Source organism: Chanodichthys erythropterus, chromosome 20, assembly GCF_024489055.1.
Source record: "Chanodichthys erythropterus isolate Z2021 chromosome 20, ASM2448905v1, whole genome shotgun sequence".
In the NCBI taxonomy this organism is placed as follows: domain Eukaryota; kingdom Metazoa; phylum Chordata; class Actinopteri; order Cypriniformes; family Xenocyprididae; genus Chanodichthys; species Chanodichthys erythropterus.
Window position 1 is genome coordinate 15,176,570 of NC_090240.1, and position 22,450 is coordinate 15,199,019.

Consider the following 22,450-nt stretch of genomic DNA (forward strand, 5'->3'; position numbering starts at 1 on the left):
AATGTAGCATAATAGAGACACTATTATACATTTTCATGTGAGAGGGACAATTAAACATTTTGCTGAACTTTAGCTTCTATAATGTAGCTTTGGTTGAAATGATTAGTTTTTTAATTTATATTTTCATTTTTTTTTCACCCTCTCTGAAGACTTCTCATCTATACAATATTACAAAAGTGTACCTGGTTATGCATTTTAGGATCTTGAGGAGGAGACGCACATTGGTACAAGGTCAAAGGTCACAAGGCACTTTCCACAAGAGCATGTAACGGCTTATTTCAAAGCCTTTATCTACAACTCTCTTACAGTTTATGGAAATGGTTTCTCTGGATTTCTAATGCATTTTTTCCAGTTGTGCTGGAATCAGAAATTGTTTATTATTATTATTATTATTATTATTATTATTATTAATAGTAGAAATATAAACTCAGTATAAGGTCATACATAATTAAAATGTGTATTAAAAAAAAATAATAAAAAAAAAAAGCTGTTTAATAGTCATTTTTATTGTCTAATGTGTTTCTGTGGTGAAACCTGAAATAATTTAGATTCAGTGTAACAAAATGTGTCTTGATAGTCAACATTTCATAGTATTGTGCATGAATACAAAATATAGAAAACATGGGAGTAAACATTTCTCAGGTCTGAAGATATCATAAAGATGAACATTTTTGCAAGGAACAAAAAAACTCCTGAGTCTTTAGTATAAGCAACATTTTCAGGCAGAATAAAATGCACAAAACTAAAATGCAGAAAGAAAAACTTACAAAAACAAACAAAACATTATCTACAGATATGTACAATGCAAGAACAAAAGAGCATATCTACAGTGAAATCTCTCAACTAAATATTCTTTTTTATAAAAAAAAAAAAAAAAAAGCAAAAGCAAAACCATTATTTATTTTTTATTTTTATTTTTTTTTTTTTGAAAATTAATGATAAATATGTTAGTGGGATTTAAAGTTGGAGTGACATTACGTTGGATTGCGGCCTGGACATAATATATTATTAGAAACATGGATTTTGATGATCCACAAACCCTTCTTGTTGTATCATCTCATTTCAGAGGCAAAACATAATTAAAAAATGTAAGATTTGCTAAAGACACCAAAAGTATACTGACTTGATCATACTTGAACCTTAGAGTTTCAAGAAGAAGCTAATAAAGCAATCTTAGCATGTTATTGATAACGAAACCCCCCTTATGGCGGTAGCTTACATGCGCTAAAACATATTTTTAATATTATATATAAATATATGGTATATAACCTCTCAATGGTGACCTTTATCTAAGAATTTTTCCCCATGGCAGCTTCAATGTCAGTTTTAATAAAATACATTGTTAAACAGAAATATGTTTTTGTAGATATACTGAAGAGTCAGAACATAATTGTTTTGTTTCATTGTGTCAGTATCTTGCTGAGAGGCGTGCAGAGAGGTTACGTGATTGCCCACACAAGCGAACATGTAACCGAAAATTGTGCTGTCAAGATATCAGTTTTGTGACAGGCCATGAATTATTTATTTTTCTTCAGCAGGAAAAGTGAAAACGTTTTCTAATCCGACCGTAAACGTGTAATCCACATTAATTCTAAGGTGCACAAACCTGTTTGTTTTGTTGGTGGGCAAACCTGCAAATAATGTTTCAGGTCACACTTTATATTATGTGTCTTTTATGTACCATGTATTTTACCATGTATTTACATAAAAAATAATAAATGTGCAATGTATACTTGTGTTCACGTTGTATTGTAAAACACTTGTGCTGCTATTGAGGTGGGTAAGATTAGGACAGATTTAGTGTTATGAGTAGATTTAAGGGTGGGTTAAGGTGTACTGTAACCCTTAAATCTACCCATACCAACATGGTATCTGCTGCAATTCACAAATCTCATTCACATTTGCACATATTCAAATATGGCGCAAATGTGAATGAGATTTGAGAATTGCAGCAGATTATCAGCAAGTAACGACTTAAATTTCATATCATATAAAAGGCTTTTTGAATACAGCTAATGAGTCATATGTTTGGAGCTTTGCCGCCCCTGGTCACCATTTACTTTTTAATATTTGTATGGAAAGAGCATCTTGAATAATCTGCTAAATGTCTCAGAAAGTCATTATTTGAGTTTGAAACAACATAGCGATGGGTACTGTAAATAATGGCATAATGTCATCACCCTTCATATTAATACTGTAAAGAAGTGTCCATTTGTGCAAAACTCTTACAAAACATAGGCACATTCAAGGCACATCATACAAACAAACATTTCTTTCTCCCTGTTAAAACTATATAAAAGTTCATAAGATTGAACCAGCATTAGGAAGTTACAGGGGCGTGTCCGTTCACCTCCGTTGACTCCCTGCGCTTGTATCCCGAATACTCGCCAATGAACGACCCGTCTTCGTTGAACTCGCAGTCCTCGTCCTCTGATGTCATAGAGAAGTCCTCGCTGCTATCATCCTCTTTGTCTCTGAACAATTGTTGGCTGCTCTTCAGCGGCTTCTCATCATTGTCACTGGCAAACACCAAGAAAAATGAGTCAAATTCAGCTCAGAGTGACTAAGAAGATGATACTAGTCAAAGCTGGCAGACAGTGCGGGTAAGGCAGGGTGTAGGGGAAGGATGCAATCATTGCTTTCTGCTAATTACTAATTGCAAAGACTTCAAAGCCTAATAGCAATTTTTAAAAACTAGAGATAGAGAGAGAAAATCACAGAGCACTGGTCACGCCAGCCAATGAGCGGACTGACTTAAGAGATGCTTTGTGTGCCTGTCGACAAACAGCCTGTCAGGTTGCTTTAGTCCCTGAGGAATGATGGGACAAACCAAAATTAGCTGCCAATTTGAGAGCAGGCACACTGCCAGGAAGCAGGTGTCTGTAAGGAGATGGGGGGTCACCTCGTAAGCTCCCAATTACTATGAGATGCCACAACATCTTGGATAGCGATAAAATAAATCCAGACAGAACATTTATTAGGATAAACTGACATTTGTCCTCTTTTAATTTTAGAAATAATAGTCCTGCTGACCACGGTAGAACATTGAACAATAGGGACTGCACTGTGTCATCTTTTGCTGGTTAATTGGTGCAGATAAAAACTAAAATATTTGTATCATCTGTTGGTACACACACACACACACACACACACACACACACACACACACACACACACACACACACACACACACACACACACACACACACACACACACACACACACACACACACTACCTATCAAAAGATTGAATAAAATACAGAAAAAAAAAAAAAAAAAAACAGTAATATTAGGAAATATTATTACATTTTAAAATACATTTTCTATGTTGACATATCTTAACATGTATTTTATTCCTGTGATAGCAAAGCTGAATTTTCAGCATCATCAGCATCATACTCATTTTCAGTGTCAGATGATCCTTCAGAAATCATTCTAATATGCTGATTTGCTGCTCAAGAAACATTTCTTATCATTATCAATGTTGAAAACTGTTGTGCTGCTTCATATTTTTGTGGAAACCATGATATTTGTTTGATGACATGATTTATAATTCATAAGAAAAATGTTCTGTCTTTTACAAAGTCTTTTGAAGGATTCAAAATGTGTCCTTGCTGAAAAAAAAAAAACAATCCTTACTGACCCCAAACTTTTGAATGTTCGTGTATGTATATGCAGATCACTCAAGTCCCGTAAGTTGCAAGGTGCTGTGAATTCAACGTTTTGGTTCAGTACATCCCACAAATTCTCAACTGGATTGAGATCTGGGGAATTTAGGGGACAACGCAACATCTTGAACTCTTCATGTTCCTCAAACCATGTGTGCAGTGTGGCAGAGTGCATTATCTTGCTGAAAGAGGCCACTTCCACCAGGAACACCCTTGTCATGAAGGGGTGTACCCTTCATGTAGGTAGGTAGGTGTAGGTAGGTGACATATGTCAAATTTATGTCCACATGAATGGCTGGACCTAGGGTTCCCCAACAGAACATTGCCCAGAGCATCACACTCACATTCCCTCCACCAGCTTGTTGTCATCCCAGAGTCCATCCTGGTGCCATTACTTCCCCAGCTATACGGTCGTCCACATGATGTAAAAGGTAAAAGAAATGAGACTCATCAGACCAAAAAACCTTCTTCCACTGCTCCATGGTCCAGTTCTGTCATTCACGTGCCCATTGTAGCTGCTTTCGACAATGGACAGGGGTCATCATAGACACTCTAATTGGTCTGAGGCTACACAGCCCCATATGCAGCAGAGTGTGATGCACTGTGTACTGTGACACATTCCCATTCCCACACATTCCCATAACCATCATTAAAATTTTGTGTGACTTTCTTGTGGTTCAGTCCAGGTGTGATAGCCTTCATTGTATCAATGAGCCGGTTTGTGGTTTGTCCCTCCTTGGTCCACCATTGGTAAATTCTCACCACTGCTGACCGGGAGCAACACAAAAGCCTTGCGGTTTCAGAGACACTCAGACCCAGTCGCCTTGCCATAACAATTTGGCCCTTGTCAAAGTCACTCAGATCTTTATTTCTGCCCATTTCTCCTGCAACCAACATGTTGATTACGAGAACTGATTGTTTGCTTACCATCTAATCTACCCTTTATCAGTCCACCTCTTCTATCTATCTTCAATCTACTAAAATCTCAGTATCCTAGAATCCAGTGCACTATATCATATTTCATTGCATCAAATGGAAATCATCAATGGTGTAACATGATAAACCAGCTCTTCTATTCCCCAAAGTGTAATAAATCAGTGGCCTCCTTGTGCAAGCCAGAGTAATGCAGTTTTGAAAGCCTCTGAGGCTACTGCCATACTCCACAGCTGGTATGGGACGCACTTCCCTATCTAGTTACTTCAGTTAGCAGATGTTTGAGTGTGTCTGGTGCTCTAACTCCCCAAACAAGGGTAGCGTACAGATCAGACTCCGAGCCTCTGCTGGATTTCTTTCCTGAGGGAGGAATAAAACGGGTATCTCTGTGTCTAAGTGTAATGAGATGGAAACACATTTACAAATTCAAGCTTCTCCATGTGCAAATATACAAACCCAATTCCACAAAAGTTGGGACACTGTACAAATTGTGAATAAAAACAGAATGCAATGATGTGGAAATTTCAAATTTCAATATTTTTTTCAGAATACAACATAGTTTAAACATTTGATATGTTATCTGAGAAAATGTATAATTTTAAGGGAAAAATAAGTTGATTTTAAATTTCATGGCATCAACACATCTCAAAAAAGTTGGGATAAGGCCATGTTTACCACTGTGTGGCATCCCCTCTTCTTTTTATAACAGTCTGCAAACATCTGGGGACTGAGGAGACAAGTTGCTCAAGTTTAGGAATAGGAATGTTGTCCCATTCTTGTCTAATACAGGCTTCTAGTTGCTGAACTGTCTTAGGTCTTCTTTTTCGCATCTTCCTCTTTATGATGCGCCAAATGTTTTCTACGGGTGAAAGATCTGGACTGCAGGCTGGCCATTTCAGTACCCAGATCCTTCTTCTACGCAGCCATGATGTTGTAATTGATGCAGTATGTGGTCTGGCATTGTCATGTTGGAAAATGCAAGGTCTTCCCTGAAAGAGACGACGTCTGGATGGGATATGTTGTTCTAGAACTTGGATATACCTTTCAGCATTGATGGTGCCTTTCCAGATGTGTAAGCTGCCCATGCCACACGCACTCATGCAACCCCATACCATCAGAGATGCAGGCTTCTGAACTGAGCGCTGATAACAACTTGGGTTGTCCTTGTCCTCTTTAGTCTGGATGACATGGTGTTCCAGTTTTCCAAAAAGAACTTCAAATTTTGATTCGTCTGACCACAGAACAGTTTTCCACTTTGCCACAGTCCATTTTAAATGAGCCTTGGCCCAGAGAAAACGCCTGCGCTTCTGGATCATGTTTAGATATGGCTTCTTTTTTGACCTGTAGAGTTTTAGTCGGCAACGGCGAATGGCACGGTGGATTATGTTCACCGACAATGTTTTCTGGAAGTATTCCTGAGCCCATGTTGTGATTTCCATTACAGTAGCATTCCTGTATGTGATGCAGTGCCGTCTAAGGGCCCGAAGATCACGGGCATCCAGTATGTTTTCCAGCCTTGACCCTTACGCACAGAGATTGTTCCAGATTCTCTGAATCTTTGGATGATATTATGCACTGTGGATGATGATAACTTCAAACTGCACTTTTTCTCTGAGAAACTCCTTTCTGATATTGCTCCACTATTTTTCGCCACAGCATTGGGGGAATTGGTGATCCTCTGCCCATCTTGACTTCTGAGAGACACTGCCACTCTGAGAAGCTCTTTTTATACCCAATCATGTTGCCAATTCACCTAATAAGTTGCAAATTGGTCCTCCAGCTATTCCTTATATGTACATTTAACTTTTCCGGCCTCTTATTGCTACCTGTCCCAACTTTTTTGGAATGTGTAGCTCTCATGAAATCCAAAATGAGCCAATATTTGGCATGACATTTCAAAATGTCTCACTTTTAACATCTGATATGTTATCTATATTCTATTGTGAATAAAATATAAGTTTATGAGATTTGTAAATGATTACATTCTTTTTTTATTCACAATTTGTACAGTGTCCCAACTTTTTTGGAATCGGGTTTGTACAAGCTAACTGCACACAACCCCCTTTTCGCTCCCCTCTGGTCTGTTTTCCATACAATTTTTTAATGTGCTGCTTGTTTTGCACCTGGTTGTGACAGAGTGACATGGCTATGACTCATTGATGCTCCAACATTAACTACACATTTTATAGAGTTTTTTAACAATTTCTTACCAACAAATTTCCAAGACCTTTCCAGCCATTTCTGATTATTTATGTTCAAAAGTTTGGGGTCAGTAAGATTTTATGCAAGTCACCACTCACCACGCCTTGGGCTGCATTTATTTGATCAAAAATACAGGGAAAAAGGTAATATTACATTATATAATATTAGTAAAATATTATTATTTTGTATTTTAATACAAAGTCATGAAACTCTAGATGGCACAGGCTAATTGGTCCTTTAACTCAACCTGCTCGTAATCACATAATTATCTATAGGACACAGCTGATTGGTTCCTGCTGTAACAATAGCCAATGAGCTTGCATGCTCAACCTTCAAAATACTTTGGTAGCATTGCCTTAGCAGTGCAGCGTGCTTCAGAAGCACTTCACCTTCCCCAGCTCCACCTGTATAGATCTGTTATGCGTAATTCATGTACGCTATATTGTACAGCAGCAGTATGTATTACTTGCTCACAGCAGCATGTTGTGTATGTATTGGCAATAGTAAGTACCGTACTTGCTCTGCAGCAGCAGCAGTGTAGCAGATCTATTCCGCCAAGACCAAACATATCAACACTGTCATACCATGCCAAACACTCGAGAGTTGTCATGACAGAAATATATATTAAAATGTAATTTATTCCTGTGATGCAAAGCTGATTTTTCAGCATCATCACTCCAGTCTTCGGTGTCACATGGTCCTTCAGAAATCATTCTAATATGATGATTTGTTGCTCAAGAAACATCTCTTATTATTATCAATGTTGAATGTTTCTATAACTGAGGGAAACTTTTGAAGAGGTACTATAGTCTAAACACAATACGACAACTACAATTACACACCACTACACTAAAGATCTGACTTTTGAACTAAACAAAGCTGCCGTTCACTACCTGTGTGTGTAGACTAGTGAGAGTAATGCTTTCCGTATGGCTCCAAGTAAATGCCATGCATGTAGGGTTTGTTTGCAGGAGATAAAGGCATTAAGAAATGATGTTACAGCAGGAACTCAGTGAGATGAAGAACTTGTGTTGAGATCTATAACAGAACTAGTGTGGCTCTCTGACCTGTACTCGCCGGGGGTTTCTTCGCCCATGCCGTGAGATTCCGGATCAGCAGGAGAATCCTCCTTTTCCTTCACTGCCAAGAAAAAAACGGAGAGATCATTTATTCTATTGTCTTACCTTTGAGGATTTGATTGTAATTAAATTACAACATTCAAGGAGAGTGTTTTTTTCTGATATTTCTCAGTTGCTTTTGAAACTTCTGGCCTTGATATAATTTCAAAAAGGACATTGTTGTTCATAAGCGACAATATTGATATCCACTTGTTTTCTTGCAAATGCGGAGTAAACATTCAATACTTCACAAATTTGGGAGAATGTTTTTTTAATTTTTCTATCTAGAAGCAAATCAAGGACACTGACTGCCTTTTAGATAAACTACTGTGTAAGCTCAGCTTGAATGTAAGATAGAGCCTTTCTAGTGAAAGCATTTTATTCTTTTCAGCTTGGTAAGGTATATATAACCTATAATATCTACAGCCACAGTGAAAGAACAGGGTGTTTAAAGCTATCTTGCAATGCCTTAGGCTCAATAGCATACACTACATTCTTATGAAACTGTATAATAATCCATTCAGGACATACTTCTTGAATCCATTAAAAACATATATATATATGAAACAAAAAGCTGAGGAAGACCACAGTAGGGGTCGATGAGGACAGGTCAGTAAAGCTAAAAGATCTCAAGATATCTGTCTGACGCAGCTAGTAATAAGTTTATGTGTGACAGAACCACACAAAAGCACCAAGCTAAGGTCTAGACCAGGGGTCTCCAAACTCGGTTCTTGAGGGCCACTGTCCTGCAGGGTTTAGCTCCAACTTGCCTCAACACGCCTGCCTGGAAGTTCCTAGAATGCATAATTAGACCTTGATTAGATGGTTCAGGTGTGTTTAATTTGGGGTTGGAGCTAATCTCTGCAGGACAGTGGCTCTGCAGGACTGAGTTTGGAGATCCTTGGTCTAGACCATAGGTCACTAACAGGCGGACCGCGGTCCGGGTCCGGACCCAGAAGCCGTCCCGTACGGACCCGAACCTACGGCCAAAACAGAAGGTTATGATTTAAAACCTGACGGTAGATACTACAACGAATATTTTGGAAAAATGTCAATAGTACAGTTTATTAAGGTGAAGTTATTCATTATTTTTTATAATAAAAAAAATACAAAAAAATAAATGCACAAATATATTTTTCTAAAATAAGTGTTATAGTATAACCAGCAGTGGAGTGTGAAATAAATTTGGTGACAATGCAGTGTGTTTTGAGGGAAATTAGGTTGTCGCTGCTTGTCTACATTACTACGATTGTAAAGAGGTGTAATAACAGCATTTGGCTCACAAGTTATTGATCCGGGAAATTCGAATCTGTGAATATGTGGCTAACTTTACTTAAGTTTGAACATGCACAATTTTTAATTTATTTTTTTTTCTCTCATTTTGAAATGTAGCTATACTTTATTTAGCTAATGAGAGAATATTATATCTACAGTCATACATATTTGTTCAGTTCTATTTTACGTGACAATAAATATTGTCAAAGTGTTTGAATTGTACTGAATTCATTTGATTTGACAGTCAGGAATTGATTACATGTAGATGTTGATACAACTACTAGGCTACTTATAATATATATATAATATATATCACACTAACTTGTTAGACATTATGATCTTCCAGACCTTTGCTTCAAGAAATTTTCTCTAACTGGACCTCTTTAAATTTTAGTTGAATACCCCTGGTCTAGACGCTTTGACTACAGACTACTGTGAGCTTGGACAGAGGCGTGGGAGCTCTGTGTGACCTCTAAAACTGTTTGTGTCTTACCTGCATACTTGCCGCCTTTGTTCTTCATCACGAAACAGCCGATGAGGACAAGCAGAGTTAGTAAAGCCACTGCGCACATCATCCCCACAAACCACTCCTGAGTTCCCCCTGCTTGTTTACTAGACACTGCAAGGACAAAGGAAAGTTTGTTTTTGGGAAAATGTCATTCATGAGCACATGAACATGATCATGATTACAAATTGATGCCAATTTGAAAACATTGACAAATACTGTCTTGTTGGGTTAGAAGATAAAAAAACAATCATATCCTCTAGTGGCATTTTTAAATACGGTTCCTGTGGCAACTTCTGATGTGGGTTGTCACATGAGAACAATCCCAACCCAAAGAAGAGCATTTGTGGATCGTTCACATTTTTAATTGCATGTTTGTTTTTGTGTGTGACTTTGTGTGTGTGTGTCTGTGGCAAAAATAGTTCAGTTCATTTTGAAATGTTTAATGATTTTTTGGAAAATTGTTGGAAAATTTCCAACCTACTTGCTGACTTAAAGGGATAGTTCATCCAAAAATGAATATTACGAATACAAAAATAAAGACCAATGGTTAATAAAGGCCTTCTGAAGCGAAGCAATGGGTTTTTGTAAGAAAAATATCCATATTTAATACTTTATAAACTATAATAACTAGCTTCCGGTAGATGGCCATACACAAATCGATTTACGGCGAAAGAGTAACATCTGACATTGACGCATGATGTGTTGATGAACATGGAAGCGCAGAGGATAGAGCAAAACAAATCAGTGGTCACTAATTAGAAGTCTAAAATTATTATTATTTTTTTTTTTTTTTTCTTTTTTTTTACAGAAATGTCAGAGGATTTCAATACAAGAGAAGAGGAAATTGTGTTTGTTGTCCAGCCCTATTTGTTTGAATGGCGAGAGGCGTCTAAGCTTACGCTACTCCTACATCCTACGTCATACGTTGCGTCAGAGGTTACACTTTAGCCGTAACTCGACTTGTGTAATTCCGTTTGCCGGAAGCTAGTTATTATAGTTTATAAAGTTTTAAATATGGATATTTTTCTTAGAAAAACCCATCACTATGCTTCAGAAGGCCTTTATTAAAGGGTTAGTTCACCCAAAAATGAAAATTCTGTCATTTATTACTCTTCCTCATGTCGTTTCACAACCGTAAGACCTTCGTTCATCTTCAGAACACAAATAAAGATATTTTTGTTGAAATCCGATGGCTCTGTGAGGCCTGCATAGACAGCAATGACATTTCCTCTCTCAACATCCATTAATGTACTAAAAACATATTTAAATCAGTTCATGTGAGTACAGTGGTTCAATATTAATATTATAAAGCGACGAGAATATTTTTGGTGTGCGCCAAAAAAAACAAAATAACATCTTAACGCTCTAAAGCTTCCTGAAGCAGTGTTTTGAAATCGGCCATCACTATACAAGTCATTATTTTGTTTTTTTGGCGCACCAAAAATATTCTCATCGCTTTATAATATTTATATTGAACCACTGTACACACATGAACTGATTTAAATATGTTTTTAGTACCTTTATGGATCTTGAGAGAGGAAATGTCATTGCTGGCTATGCAGGCCTCACTGAGCCATCGGATTTCAACAAAAATATCTTAATTTGTGTTTCGAAGATTAATGAAGGTCTTACGGGTGTAGAACGACATGAGGGTGAGTAATAAATTACATTATTCTCATTTTTTGGTTAACTAACCCTTTAACCCCATAGAGCTGTATGGATTATAAATATGATGGATGGATGCACTTTGAGCCTCAAAATACAATGCCCCATTCACTACCATTATAAAGCTTAGAAGAGCCAGGATATTTTTAATATAACCCTGATTGTGTTTGTCTGATATTCAGCTTGAGGGTGAGCAAATCATGGGGTAATTTGCCTTTTTTGGGTGAACTATCCCTTTAAAAGGGCTGTTTTATTTTGCTGCTGTCTCAGAGCCTGTGGGTTTGCTGTAAAATGAAATGATCCTGTTGCAAATCAATTAAAATAATTTCATTCTTATACTCTGATTTGTCTGAAGGATACTCAGAGCAGTAGCTACATCTAGCAGTCATACATATCTCTGTGGCATTAGTTCCTCTGGTGTTGCGAATAACATTACTCTCCCATCAGTATTACCTCAAGTTTCTGCAAATACAGAGTAGGCATCATTGACGAGTAAAGGTTGGCTGTCATGTGTCCAAATGTATCTATCTGTCTGACATAAGAAAGTTGTGGATGTAGAGAACAAGCTGTTTTACAGCCTAGTTTCAATAAAAGGTTGTTTATTCTGGAATGGAACTTTCTGAAGTTTTGAAAGCCACAGTTTATTCATAATAAAATGAATTATTTTATCCCAAAAGATGAAGAAAATGGATTCCTCATGATAAGACCTCATCAGGAAATCTCAGCTCTGGCCCTCCAGGTCCACTTTCCTGTAGAATTTTGCTCCAACCTTTGATCAAACTCACCTGCCTGTAACATTCTAGTAATCCTGCAGACATTGATCAGCTTTTTCAGGTGTGTATGATTAGCTTTGGAGCAAAACAATGCAGAAAAGTGGATCTTGAGGTTATGAGGTTGTTTAATTAATGTTTATTGCACTATTTTAGTGTCACTTGTGTTACCATGATGGTGTTTTGTGTTTGTGTGCATAACACTGTGACTTCTTGTCAGTAATGCTCTGTTTAGTTCCTGTCTCTGTGAAGCCCCTCCTTCCAAAAAGCACAGTGTGCTCTGATTGGACGGCTGGACCAGTGTGTTGTGATTGGTCAACTGCTTTGCGCGTGTTTAGGAAATGCCACACCCCTTACCATAACCGTGTTAGATCCAGGCTGGAAAAAAACAGTATCTCTTAAATGTATGGGCGACAACACACTACTAACGCAACTTAACCAGGCATCTCCCCTTTATTTGCATATGTCTTGGGCAGGAATTATTTCAGTGAGGAATATTGTGACGTGTTTGTTCCCAGAAGAACTCAAGACTACAATGGAGACATTTCAGGGAGTTCAGAAACATTGCATACTAAAATAGAGAATAACTACTTTTGAGTGACTTTACAGACCTCTTTGCTCAAACAGCAATAATAGCTCCTCTCCTCTAACATTTAATCAGTTAATGAAAAATAAAATTATTTTACTGTAAATTTAAGTTCAGTTCTATAAAACCTAAAATGTTGCTGGCAACCACAGCTGCTGATGTAAATTACACACATTTTTTTTTTTTTTTTTTTTTTACAGTGCATTTTATAAACCTATAAGAGTGAAGTATAATATTTTAAAACATTGCTTGTTCAAAGGAATGGGAGAACTTTCTTCGAATGTCCTTAGAGCTAATGCACCCACAGAAAGACTATCACATACTATACTCTGTCAGTGATACCTCTAATGCTGTTCTCCAAGCTAAATTCTCTAACTTCTCACCTTTCCTAGTCTTGAAAACCTCTTCAAAAATGCTAGGGACATCAACCCTGCGTGAAGCCTGCAGCCGGACTGTGTACACAGTTCCTGGACTGAGCCCTTCAATGAGGTGGAAACCTTTAGATGTATTTAAAGCCTCTGAAAGCTGCCAGATACCATCACCTGAAGGAACAACCGCATTACCAGATAGCGTTAGGCCACAACCCAGCATAAAGAGGTGATATCTATGATAGTGAAAAGCCACATTTTGAAAGGTTAGAAAAGTGGACAGAGTAAGATTGATACTAGGGCTGCAAATAAAAATCTGTAAAGAAAATAGTCAAGAATGAATTTCATTATTGGTTAGTCTGGATTTTTGGGCTGTTCGGCATCATTGAGAGGTTTTTCACCAGGATGTTACTCACATTGTATATTATCAACCTTATAACATTAAGGTTGAACCACTGCAGTCACATGAACTGTTTTAAATACGTCTTTAGTAGCTTTGCATTGAAAGTGTTAATTATCTTGCTGTCAATGCAGGCCTCACTGAACCATCAGATTTCATCAAAAACATTTTAATTTGTGTTCTGAAGATGAACGAAGGTCTTATGGGTGTGGAACGACATGAGGGTGAGTAATTAATAACATTAATTTCATTTTTGGGTGAACTAACCCTTTCATTTCAATGAATTAATTGAACTACTAAAAAAATACTGAAAAATAATTGAATTCCTTTCATTTTACTTCTACTTTGTTTATTCACTTTAAACTGCTGCTTTCAAACTGAGAGCTTTTGTTGTTTTTGTCTGTACTTTAAATTGTAACATTTCTATTTACGTTTCTATTTACGTTACAATATCATACATAAAATATTGTACATTATACAGACTTTGTACACTGATCTGTATCAATCAAAATGTTGAATACTAATCTAAGAATTAACCAACAGATTAATTGATCACCAAAATAGTTCTTAGTTGCAGCCCTAGCCATAATGCTTTCCAAAATGCACTACAAATAAGTCAATTTACACAAAGTTCAGTGTTGTAAACAATGAATCCTGACAAAGCAGATTGTGGAGTGACATTCTTACTGTGATTCATTATTGTAACATAGAGCTGTAAATCAGACCGCTCTCCACTGGTTCTCCAGCTGATTCTTGCAGAGGTGTCACTTACAAAGGTGGATATGTTGTGAACAACTGAGAGAAATATACAGAGAAGAAGATAGAGAACAAAAGACAGGAAAAACTCACAAAAGTTTAGTTCCAGCAAAAGAAACCCAGTACACCAATTACCATATTGTGTTAAAGGAATTATACAGAAATCTAAATGAAACATTGTTAAAGTCATCATGAAACAGCTCTTACAGAACTGACTGGTCTCTATTTGAGGGACTGGTATTATATTATCTGAATATATGATTTAAATACATTATAATACAAACATCTTCTTTGCAATAACATGCACTGACGAATAATTCTCAAAAAGACCAGGAACATCTAGTAACTACAGTCCATTTTGATTTCATGTTGACTTTAAATGCAAATTTCACTCAAGTATGGAAATGTTGAAATATGAAGTTATGAAAATGATGGTTAACTGTATATTTAGATGAATGGATGAATACCTAAGGTAGGAAAGGTGGCATTTACAGAAGGAGTGTCTGTATTAGGTGAGGTGAAAGAGAAAGGTTGCTCTGCAAGAGAGAGAGAGAGAGTTCAGACCACATATATTTCCCTGTAGAATGGACTGCAGCAGTGAAAACTTCAAATTTTAAAACCTATTTAATGTGCTTGTCCAGACTTCATACAAAAAAAAAAAAAGCTTATCAGTCTGCATGCCATTAAATCATTATTTATAGCTTCAAATCAACATGAACAGGAACTATATAAATAATTAGTATTGCTTATATCAGTGGTGCTGAACAGGTGGATATATGGGAACACAAAATGGCCCATGGGTCTGAAAGGGTCATGAATAGCAGGGGAAAAACAATGTGAAATGCAAATAATAATAGAATCATGCAAAGTCAAGATAGCGAAATAAATGGGCCTATCAAGGTAAAAGTCCTTTTTTGTGTGCATTTGGACTACGAGTATACAGCTGGTTTTTACAAAATGAACTCTGTTGAATGATGTGTTCCTGTCAGCAGCCAGACTGGTTTTGTCAACATTGATAAAGACATCATGTTTTTGCTGTCTTTAGCAGGGGTTCAGGGACAGTACTACCGCCTCACAGAACAGCTCTTAAAAGACAAAGCAAACTTGAACCAGCTGTCACTAGTTGCAGTTTTGATGGAATTAACTCCTACATTAAATATGGAGTTATTCAGGGACTTTTGATGCAACAGTAATACTAATACAACAACAAAAACTGATTATTTATTTATAACTAAATAACTATTTATGTGGCTAAAATTAGTACTGTTAGTACTGGTACTATGACTAATGTTAAGAGTAACATTTTCCCATGCCGTTATGAGTTAATATAACTAATAACATTTATTAGTTATTTTAGACATAATTAATATAGGGGTTAAAGGGATAGTTTTCCCAAAAATGAAAATTCTTCCATGATTTACTCACCCTCAAGCCATATGTATGACTATCGTCTTTCAGACGAACACAATCCGAGATGTATTTAAAAATATCCTTAGTCGTCCTAGGTTTATAATGGTTGTGAATGGTAGGCCAAATGATGACAGAAAAAAATGCATCCATCCATAAAAAAATGAATCCATACGACTCCAGATGGTTAATAAAGCCCTTTTGAGATGAAGGGATGAGTTTGTGTAAGAAAAATATCCATATTTAAAATTCAAATAACGAGCTTCCGGCGGACGGCCATACGCATACTGTTCACATCAGTTTGGCCGGAAGAGCAACCTTTGACCTGACATAATGACAGAGGATAGAGCAAAACAGAACACTGGTCTCGAATTAGAAGTTTATAATGAGAAATCTTAACGAGAAATGTATATAAGAGAAGAGGAGCCTGAGTCGTATTTGTTTGAACTGCAAGAGGCGTCTAATCTTAGATACTCCTACATCCTGCGTCATACATCATGTCAGAGGATTACTCATTTGGCGCAAGTCGACTTGTGCCTTCTGTGTGCGGTCTTTCACCGGAAGCTAGTTGTTTGAATATATAAAGTTTTCAATATGGATATTTTTCTTACAAAAATGCATTCTTTCGCTTCAAAAGGCCTTTATTAACCCTCGGGAGTCGTATGGATTCATTGTTTTTTTTGGATGGATGTATTTTTTCTGTCTTAAGAATTTGGCCTACCATTCACAACCATTATAAACCTTGGACTAAGGATATTTTTAAATATCTCGTATATAAATCATGAAATAATTTTCATTTTTGGGTGAGCTATCCCTTTAAATATACTAAGTTTTCAAGTTACAAGAACAGCTACAAATCTTCTGGTACATACTCAACTCAGATGATGTCACTTCAGATGTTGACAGTTCATCTTAAAAAGACAGTACAGATAAAAAAACAAAATATTAAATATATATACTGTATATATATATATATATATATATATATATATATATATATATATATATATATATATATATATATATATATATATATATATATTAGGGGTGTAACGGTACACAAAAATTGCGGTTCGGTACGTATCTTGCTATTGAAGTCACTTTTCGGTACGGATTCGGTAAAAACTATAAATAAACATAAAATTGCTTCTTTCTTTTTTATTGAACAGTGGTTTACTGGACAAATTGTGTCTCTGTCTTTAAATAAATTCAATCATAATTACAGTTTTCTTAAGGATAAAAAAAATATTAAATTAAGTTGCTATTTATTTTGAATCAAGACTCATAAAAATTGTATGCAAACATGAAAATTGCATATAAGGCAGTTTTTGCATTAAGTTCTAAATCTGTTTCTACTCCAGTTCGATGTTAAAATACATTCATTTACACAGTGGCCATTATAACTTGTTTTCATGATTTATTTAAACACACATTAAACATACATTAAAAAATCAAGACAGGTTAAGTAAAATATAATGAATATATAGGCTAATATAGTGCATATATGTAGCGAAAGAGTTTTTTCTAGCAAACTAATAAAGCTGTGGACACTGAATGGCATTTCTGACGTAAATGCTATGCGACATTGTTTTCAAGCTGTTTCATTGATGTCTTTGCGTGGTTGAAACACTGATTGAGCGATTACACATGAGATACGTTTCTGTAAGTTGTACTGGGTCTTTCAACATACCTTCAGATGTTTAAGTGTATTTTGTAACTAGTTTTAAAGAGGAAGAGATTATCGCGTTCACTCGCGCCACCACTTGATCTGATGCACCTATACAGTGATCTGTCACGCCACATCAGCGACAAAGCAGCATTTATTGTTTGAATTTTATGATAAAACTTTGTTTTTTATTGAAAGAAACAAAACACAGCGCTTATTTGTGATTATTGGTCGTTGGCTATACAACTCTGTATTCGTCTGTAGTCCGTTACACCCCTAATATATATTATACTATATATATATATATATATATATATATATATATATATATATATATATATATATATATATATATATATATATATAATATATGTATGTATCTATATATATATATATATATATATATATTAGTATTATTATAAGTAACTAACTAAAATAAATGATACTTTTCTAGATATTTAAACTGCTTCGACTATCTGACAGACAAGCAAGCTTCAAAATCACTTCATGTTTTATGTCCTTAAGCTGACATGTTTTACTGATAATATTTATCTACATTTAAAGGTCTCCGAAATGCAGATGTCATGGCAGGACATTCTAAAAGTTACATTGTCAAAAATAGTAATTACTAACTAAGTTGCAAAATGCTACAAACTACAGTATGTGATACATACAGCTCTCTGTCGAAGTCTCAGCTGAGACTGTAGAAACTTCAGGAAGTGAATGTTCGGGCATAGTAACTAGTTCATGAGAAACAAAAGTTGGTTGATAAGAATCAAGAGATCAGATTAAACAAACTGGGGCAGAGACAATACATCGATTCTCGATTTGTGGTACAATGATTCTGAATCGGTTCTGATATTTTCTCTCTCAAATCGATTCTGAGCTTAGTTTTTAACAGCAGATGGCGCTCTAAGCTTTTTTCTTTTTTGACCGTACACTCAAATGCTCACAAAGAAGAGTGCTGGACAGCGCTCATGCATTCGGCTGAGTCATGTAAGTGGTTAAATATACTAGCACCTCGGCTATATGCAAACACCCTTCAACCTTTTTGAACTTTAAGAATTATTATTTTAGGTTTAAGTGGTGTCTATAAAGGAACTGGAAGCAAGACCACATTTACAAAGCATGGTTCAAGTGACCCTATTCTGATTTTTTCCTCCCATGTGGCACGGATCGGATATGACCCACGAACTTGTAAGCAGGAAAAAAAGCACATGGATTACGATATTCTCAGATCGGTTTAAATGCGACCAAAAGCATGTAGTGCCATCTGCTACTAAAAACTAAGCCCAGAATCGATTCGAGAGAGAATCGCGATACATCAAAAAATATCAGAATCGATCCAGATTCTTTTTATCGAGAATTGGTGTATTGTCCCAGCTCTAAAACAAAACGATAGAGTATGCCCATAAGATGACATGTTTTACTGATAACTTTAAAAATTGTGTATTTATCTACATTTAAAGGTCTCTGAAAATGCAGACATCATGGCAGGACACTGTAAAAGTCAAAAATAGCAATTACTAACTAACTAAGTTGCAAAATGCTATAAACTACAGTATGTGATACATACAGCTCTCTGTCGAAGTCTCAGCTGAGACTGTAGAAACTTCAGGAAATGAATGTTCAGGTATAGTAACTAGTTCATGAGAAACAAAAGTTGGTTGATAAGAATCAGTTTAAGATCAGCTTAAACAAACCCATGTAGTATGTTGTCCATAAGCTGACATGTTTTACTGATAACTTTAAAATGGTGGTATTTATCTGCGTTTAAAGGTTTCTGAAAAAGCAGATGTCATGGCAGGACACAGCAAAAATTACAGTCAAACATAACAATTACTTACTAACTACTAAGTTGTAAAATGCTACAAACTACAGTATGTGATACATACAGCTCTCTGTCGAAGTCTCAGATGAGACGGTAGAAACTTCAGGAAGTGAATGTTCGGGCATAGTAACTAGTTCAAACAAAAGTTGGTTAATTAGAAGACAGATCAGTTAAAACAAACCCATGGAGTATGAGAACAGTAAGAAACATGCAATTCATAACAAAACCGTGGCCTACAGTGAAAAGCAATGATGATGATGCAAAATCAGTTACCCAGTAAGAAAAAACACATCTAGAGGCAACTATTTTTTACTAAGGCACCTCATTGATCGGTCAATGCATTGGTCACTAGGCTGTAGACATTATTCCACCCTATCGTTCATTACAGCACGTAAGCAATAATCTAATCATTCTCCTTTATGCAACAAGATCTTGCCAACAGCAACTTCTGTAGTTCCATAACTGCTGCTTAATCACTTTCGAACACCTTGCGGCTGTGCTAATTAGAACACAACTAACTTTTCTTGTATCAGATGTTTGCATCTCAGCATGGGCACCTCAATTCAGATTCTGACAACAGATCCATTATAGCTCCTGGGACTCTGCTTATAGTTGCTTCCAGGCACACTTACATGCTTCAGGGATGGTGATTCCTTCCTCACTGATGGCTGACCCGCAGCCCACCTGCGTACACGCTCTCAGGTAGAACTCATACGAGTTCTCTTCCCGTAGATCATGCAAGACCCACTGCGTCGTATCTGGTGCAGTGATGTTCACAGAGTTCAGCTCACCCAGAGTATCATTAACTAGAAGAAAAATTAAAAAATGAGTTTTAAAATATTCAGAAAGTTTGGGGCCAGTAACATTTTTAATTCATCAAGGATGCACTAAATTGATCGAAATTACAGTGAAGACATTTATAATGTGACAAAACATTTCTATTCTAAATAAATGCATAAATCTCACTATATGCAACCTTATTTATTCCCATCCTGACCTTGTCCAGCTCAGTACTGTGTGCCGTGAAAATTTGCTTTACCCCTCCTCCTCCCCAGCACCACCTGTCTAGATCTGCTGTAATTCTGGGCATGTTTTAGCAGTATGCCTTTGTCATGCCAGCAGCAGCATAAGTGTAGTAGACCTAGTCCACCAAGACAAATCCCTAATATAATTTGTAATAATATTTCACAATATTACTGTTTTTTTATTTTTTTGGTTTGCTTTTTGTTTTTTTTAAATGCAGCCTTGGTGAACTTCTTTTAAAATCATATAAATGACCCCAAACTTATATAAAGTATATATCTAGTACAGTTAATCAACATGGTTTATATATAATTCACTGAGACAGATGATGTAACATGAGATAAATCTGCGAATGTCATACCTATCTGGTATTGCAGCAAGTATCCCGTGAGAAAGCCGTTAGTTTCGTGCGGAGGCGCCCACACCAACGTGATTGAGTTTTTCTGGAAGTTTGTGGCTCTCAGGATGGGAGGTTTCTCAGGAACTGTGGGGAGATGTCAGGCGCCACTGGTCAGTATGTACCTTAAAGGTGCCCTCGAATTAAAAATTGAATTTATCTTGGCATAGTTGAATAACAAGAGTTCAGTACATGGAAATGACATACAGTGAGTCTCAAACTCCATTGTTTCCTCCTTCTTATATAAATCTCATTTGTTTAAAAGACCTCAGAAGAACAGGCGAATCTCAACATAACACCGACTGTTACGTAACACTCGGGATCATTAATATGTACGACCCCAATATTTGCATATGCCAGCCCATGTTCAAGGCATTACACAAGGGCAGAACGTCTGGATCTGCACAGGTGAATCATCAGACTAGGTAAGCAAGCAAGGACAATAGCGAAAAATGGCAGATGGAGCAATAATAACTGACATGATCCATGATATCATGATATTTTTAGTGATATTTGTAAATTGTCTTTCTAAATGTTTCATTAGCATGTTGCTAATGTACTGTTAAATGTGGTTAAAGTTACCATCGTTTCTTACTGTATTCACGAAGACAAGAGCCGTCACTATTTTCATTTTTAAACACTTGCAGTCTGTATAATTCATAAACACAACTTCATTCTTTATAAATCTCTCCAACAGTGTAGCATTAGCCGTTAGCCACGGAGCACAGCCTCAAATATAACAGTATACAATACTCACATAATCTGACACATGCATGCCGCATGCATGATGAACACTTTGTAAAGATCCATTTGAGGGTTATATTAGCTGTGTAAACTTTGTTTAGGCACTGTTCAAGGCAAGCGCCAGCTCCGTGGGCGTGGAGCACGAGAATTAAAGGGCCAGTAGCCCTGAATCGGCTCATTTCTAATGATGCCCCAAAATAGGCAGTTAAAAAAATGAATTAAAAAAAATCTATGGTGTATTTTGAGCTGAAACTTCACAGACACATTCAGGGGACACCTTAGACTTATATTACATCTTTTAAAAAGACGTTCTAGGGCACCTTTAAACTTGGAAACTCTTTAAAAACTTGCACCCCTTTTGTGAACGGCATTTCAGTGCAAAAAAAACCAGTATCTTTATTCTGCAAATTAGTTCAGCTAATGAAATAACATTGTATCGTGATTTCGTTTAAGTCACTGGGTGCTTCTCAATACTCAAATTCGATTCCTTGCTCCTCCATCATCCAGCCTGTGACCCGGAAACCGATCAAAGAAAGGAGGCGAGGAACGAGGAGTGAGGAGCTATGAGCGAGGATGCACAGGTCTATCCTATGCGGAGGCCTTTCTTGTCGAAAAAATATAAATCCTCCTCCCCCTTCACATTTGTCACAATTATTTTAATTTATGTTTTACCTTTTTAGTTTAAATACCATATATCTCACATATTTCAACAATATTTGCATCTTGCTTTATTATTATTATGAATTTCTCAAATAACTAAACTTCAAGGGTCTTTTGAGCATAACTGATAACACTTTGAAGTGACGCTCGAGTGATCAAGAATATTCCAATATACAAATAAGCTGTCCTTCGATTCCTCCGTCCTCATTTTCTTTCCTTGCCAGCCTTCCCTCGCATTCTTAAGGGGGGTTGAGCTGGGACGTGAGGAAAAGAATGAGGATGCACAAATTAGAAATGAGAAGCACCCACTGTCATTCTTTTCACGCCTCCTTTCTATGTAAATTAGTAATATTATGTTCAGCAGTACATTTTGGGGCGTGTGTGAATAACAACGTGTGCAAAATTCAACCAAATCTACACAAGAACTTAGCAAATGCCCAGACTACTGAATATTAAAACGTTTCTACTGTCAA

The 22,450-nt window shown here is 36.5% G+C and overlaps 1 protein-coding gene across 8 annotated transcripts in view; it reads right to left on the bottom strand.

Annotated features, from left to right (window-relative positions):
• Positions 1–493: 493 nt before the first annotated feature.
• Positions 494–22,450, bottom strand: part of chl1a (cell adhesion molecule L1-like a) — a 72,533-nt gene continuing 50,576 nt past the window's right edge. For 5 of the 8 annotated variants that reach the window (XM_067371000.1, XM_067370998.1, XM_067370999.1 and 2 more), the window contains exons 22-28: positions 20,538–20,660; positions 19,786–19,959; positions 14,181–14,288; positions 13,109–13,267; positions 9,690–9,815; positions 7,871–7,943; positions 494–2,519 (exon numbers count right to left, since the gene is read on the bottom strand). In XM_067371000.1, coding sequence (XP_067227101.1) covers positions 2,321–2,519; positions 7,871–7,943; positions 9,690–9,815; positions 13,109–13,267; positions 14,181–14,288; positions 19,786–19,959; positions 20,538–20,660 — 962 coding nt within the window. In that variant the 3' untranslated portion in view covers positions 494–2,320. Of the gene's footprint in view, positions 2,520–7,870; positions 7,944–9,689; positions 9,816–13,108; positions 13,268–14,180; positions 14,289–18,004; positions 19,284–19,785; positions 19,960–20,537; positions 20,661–22,450 lie in introns of those variants that run through there. The other 3 variants (XM_067371001.1, XM_067371002.1, XM_067371004.1) reach the window with 3 other exon arrangements.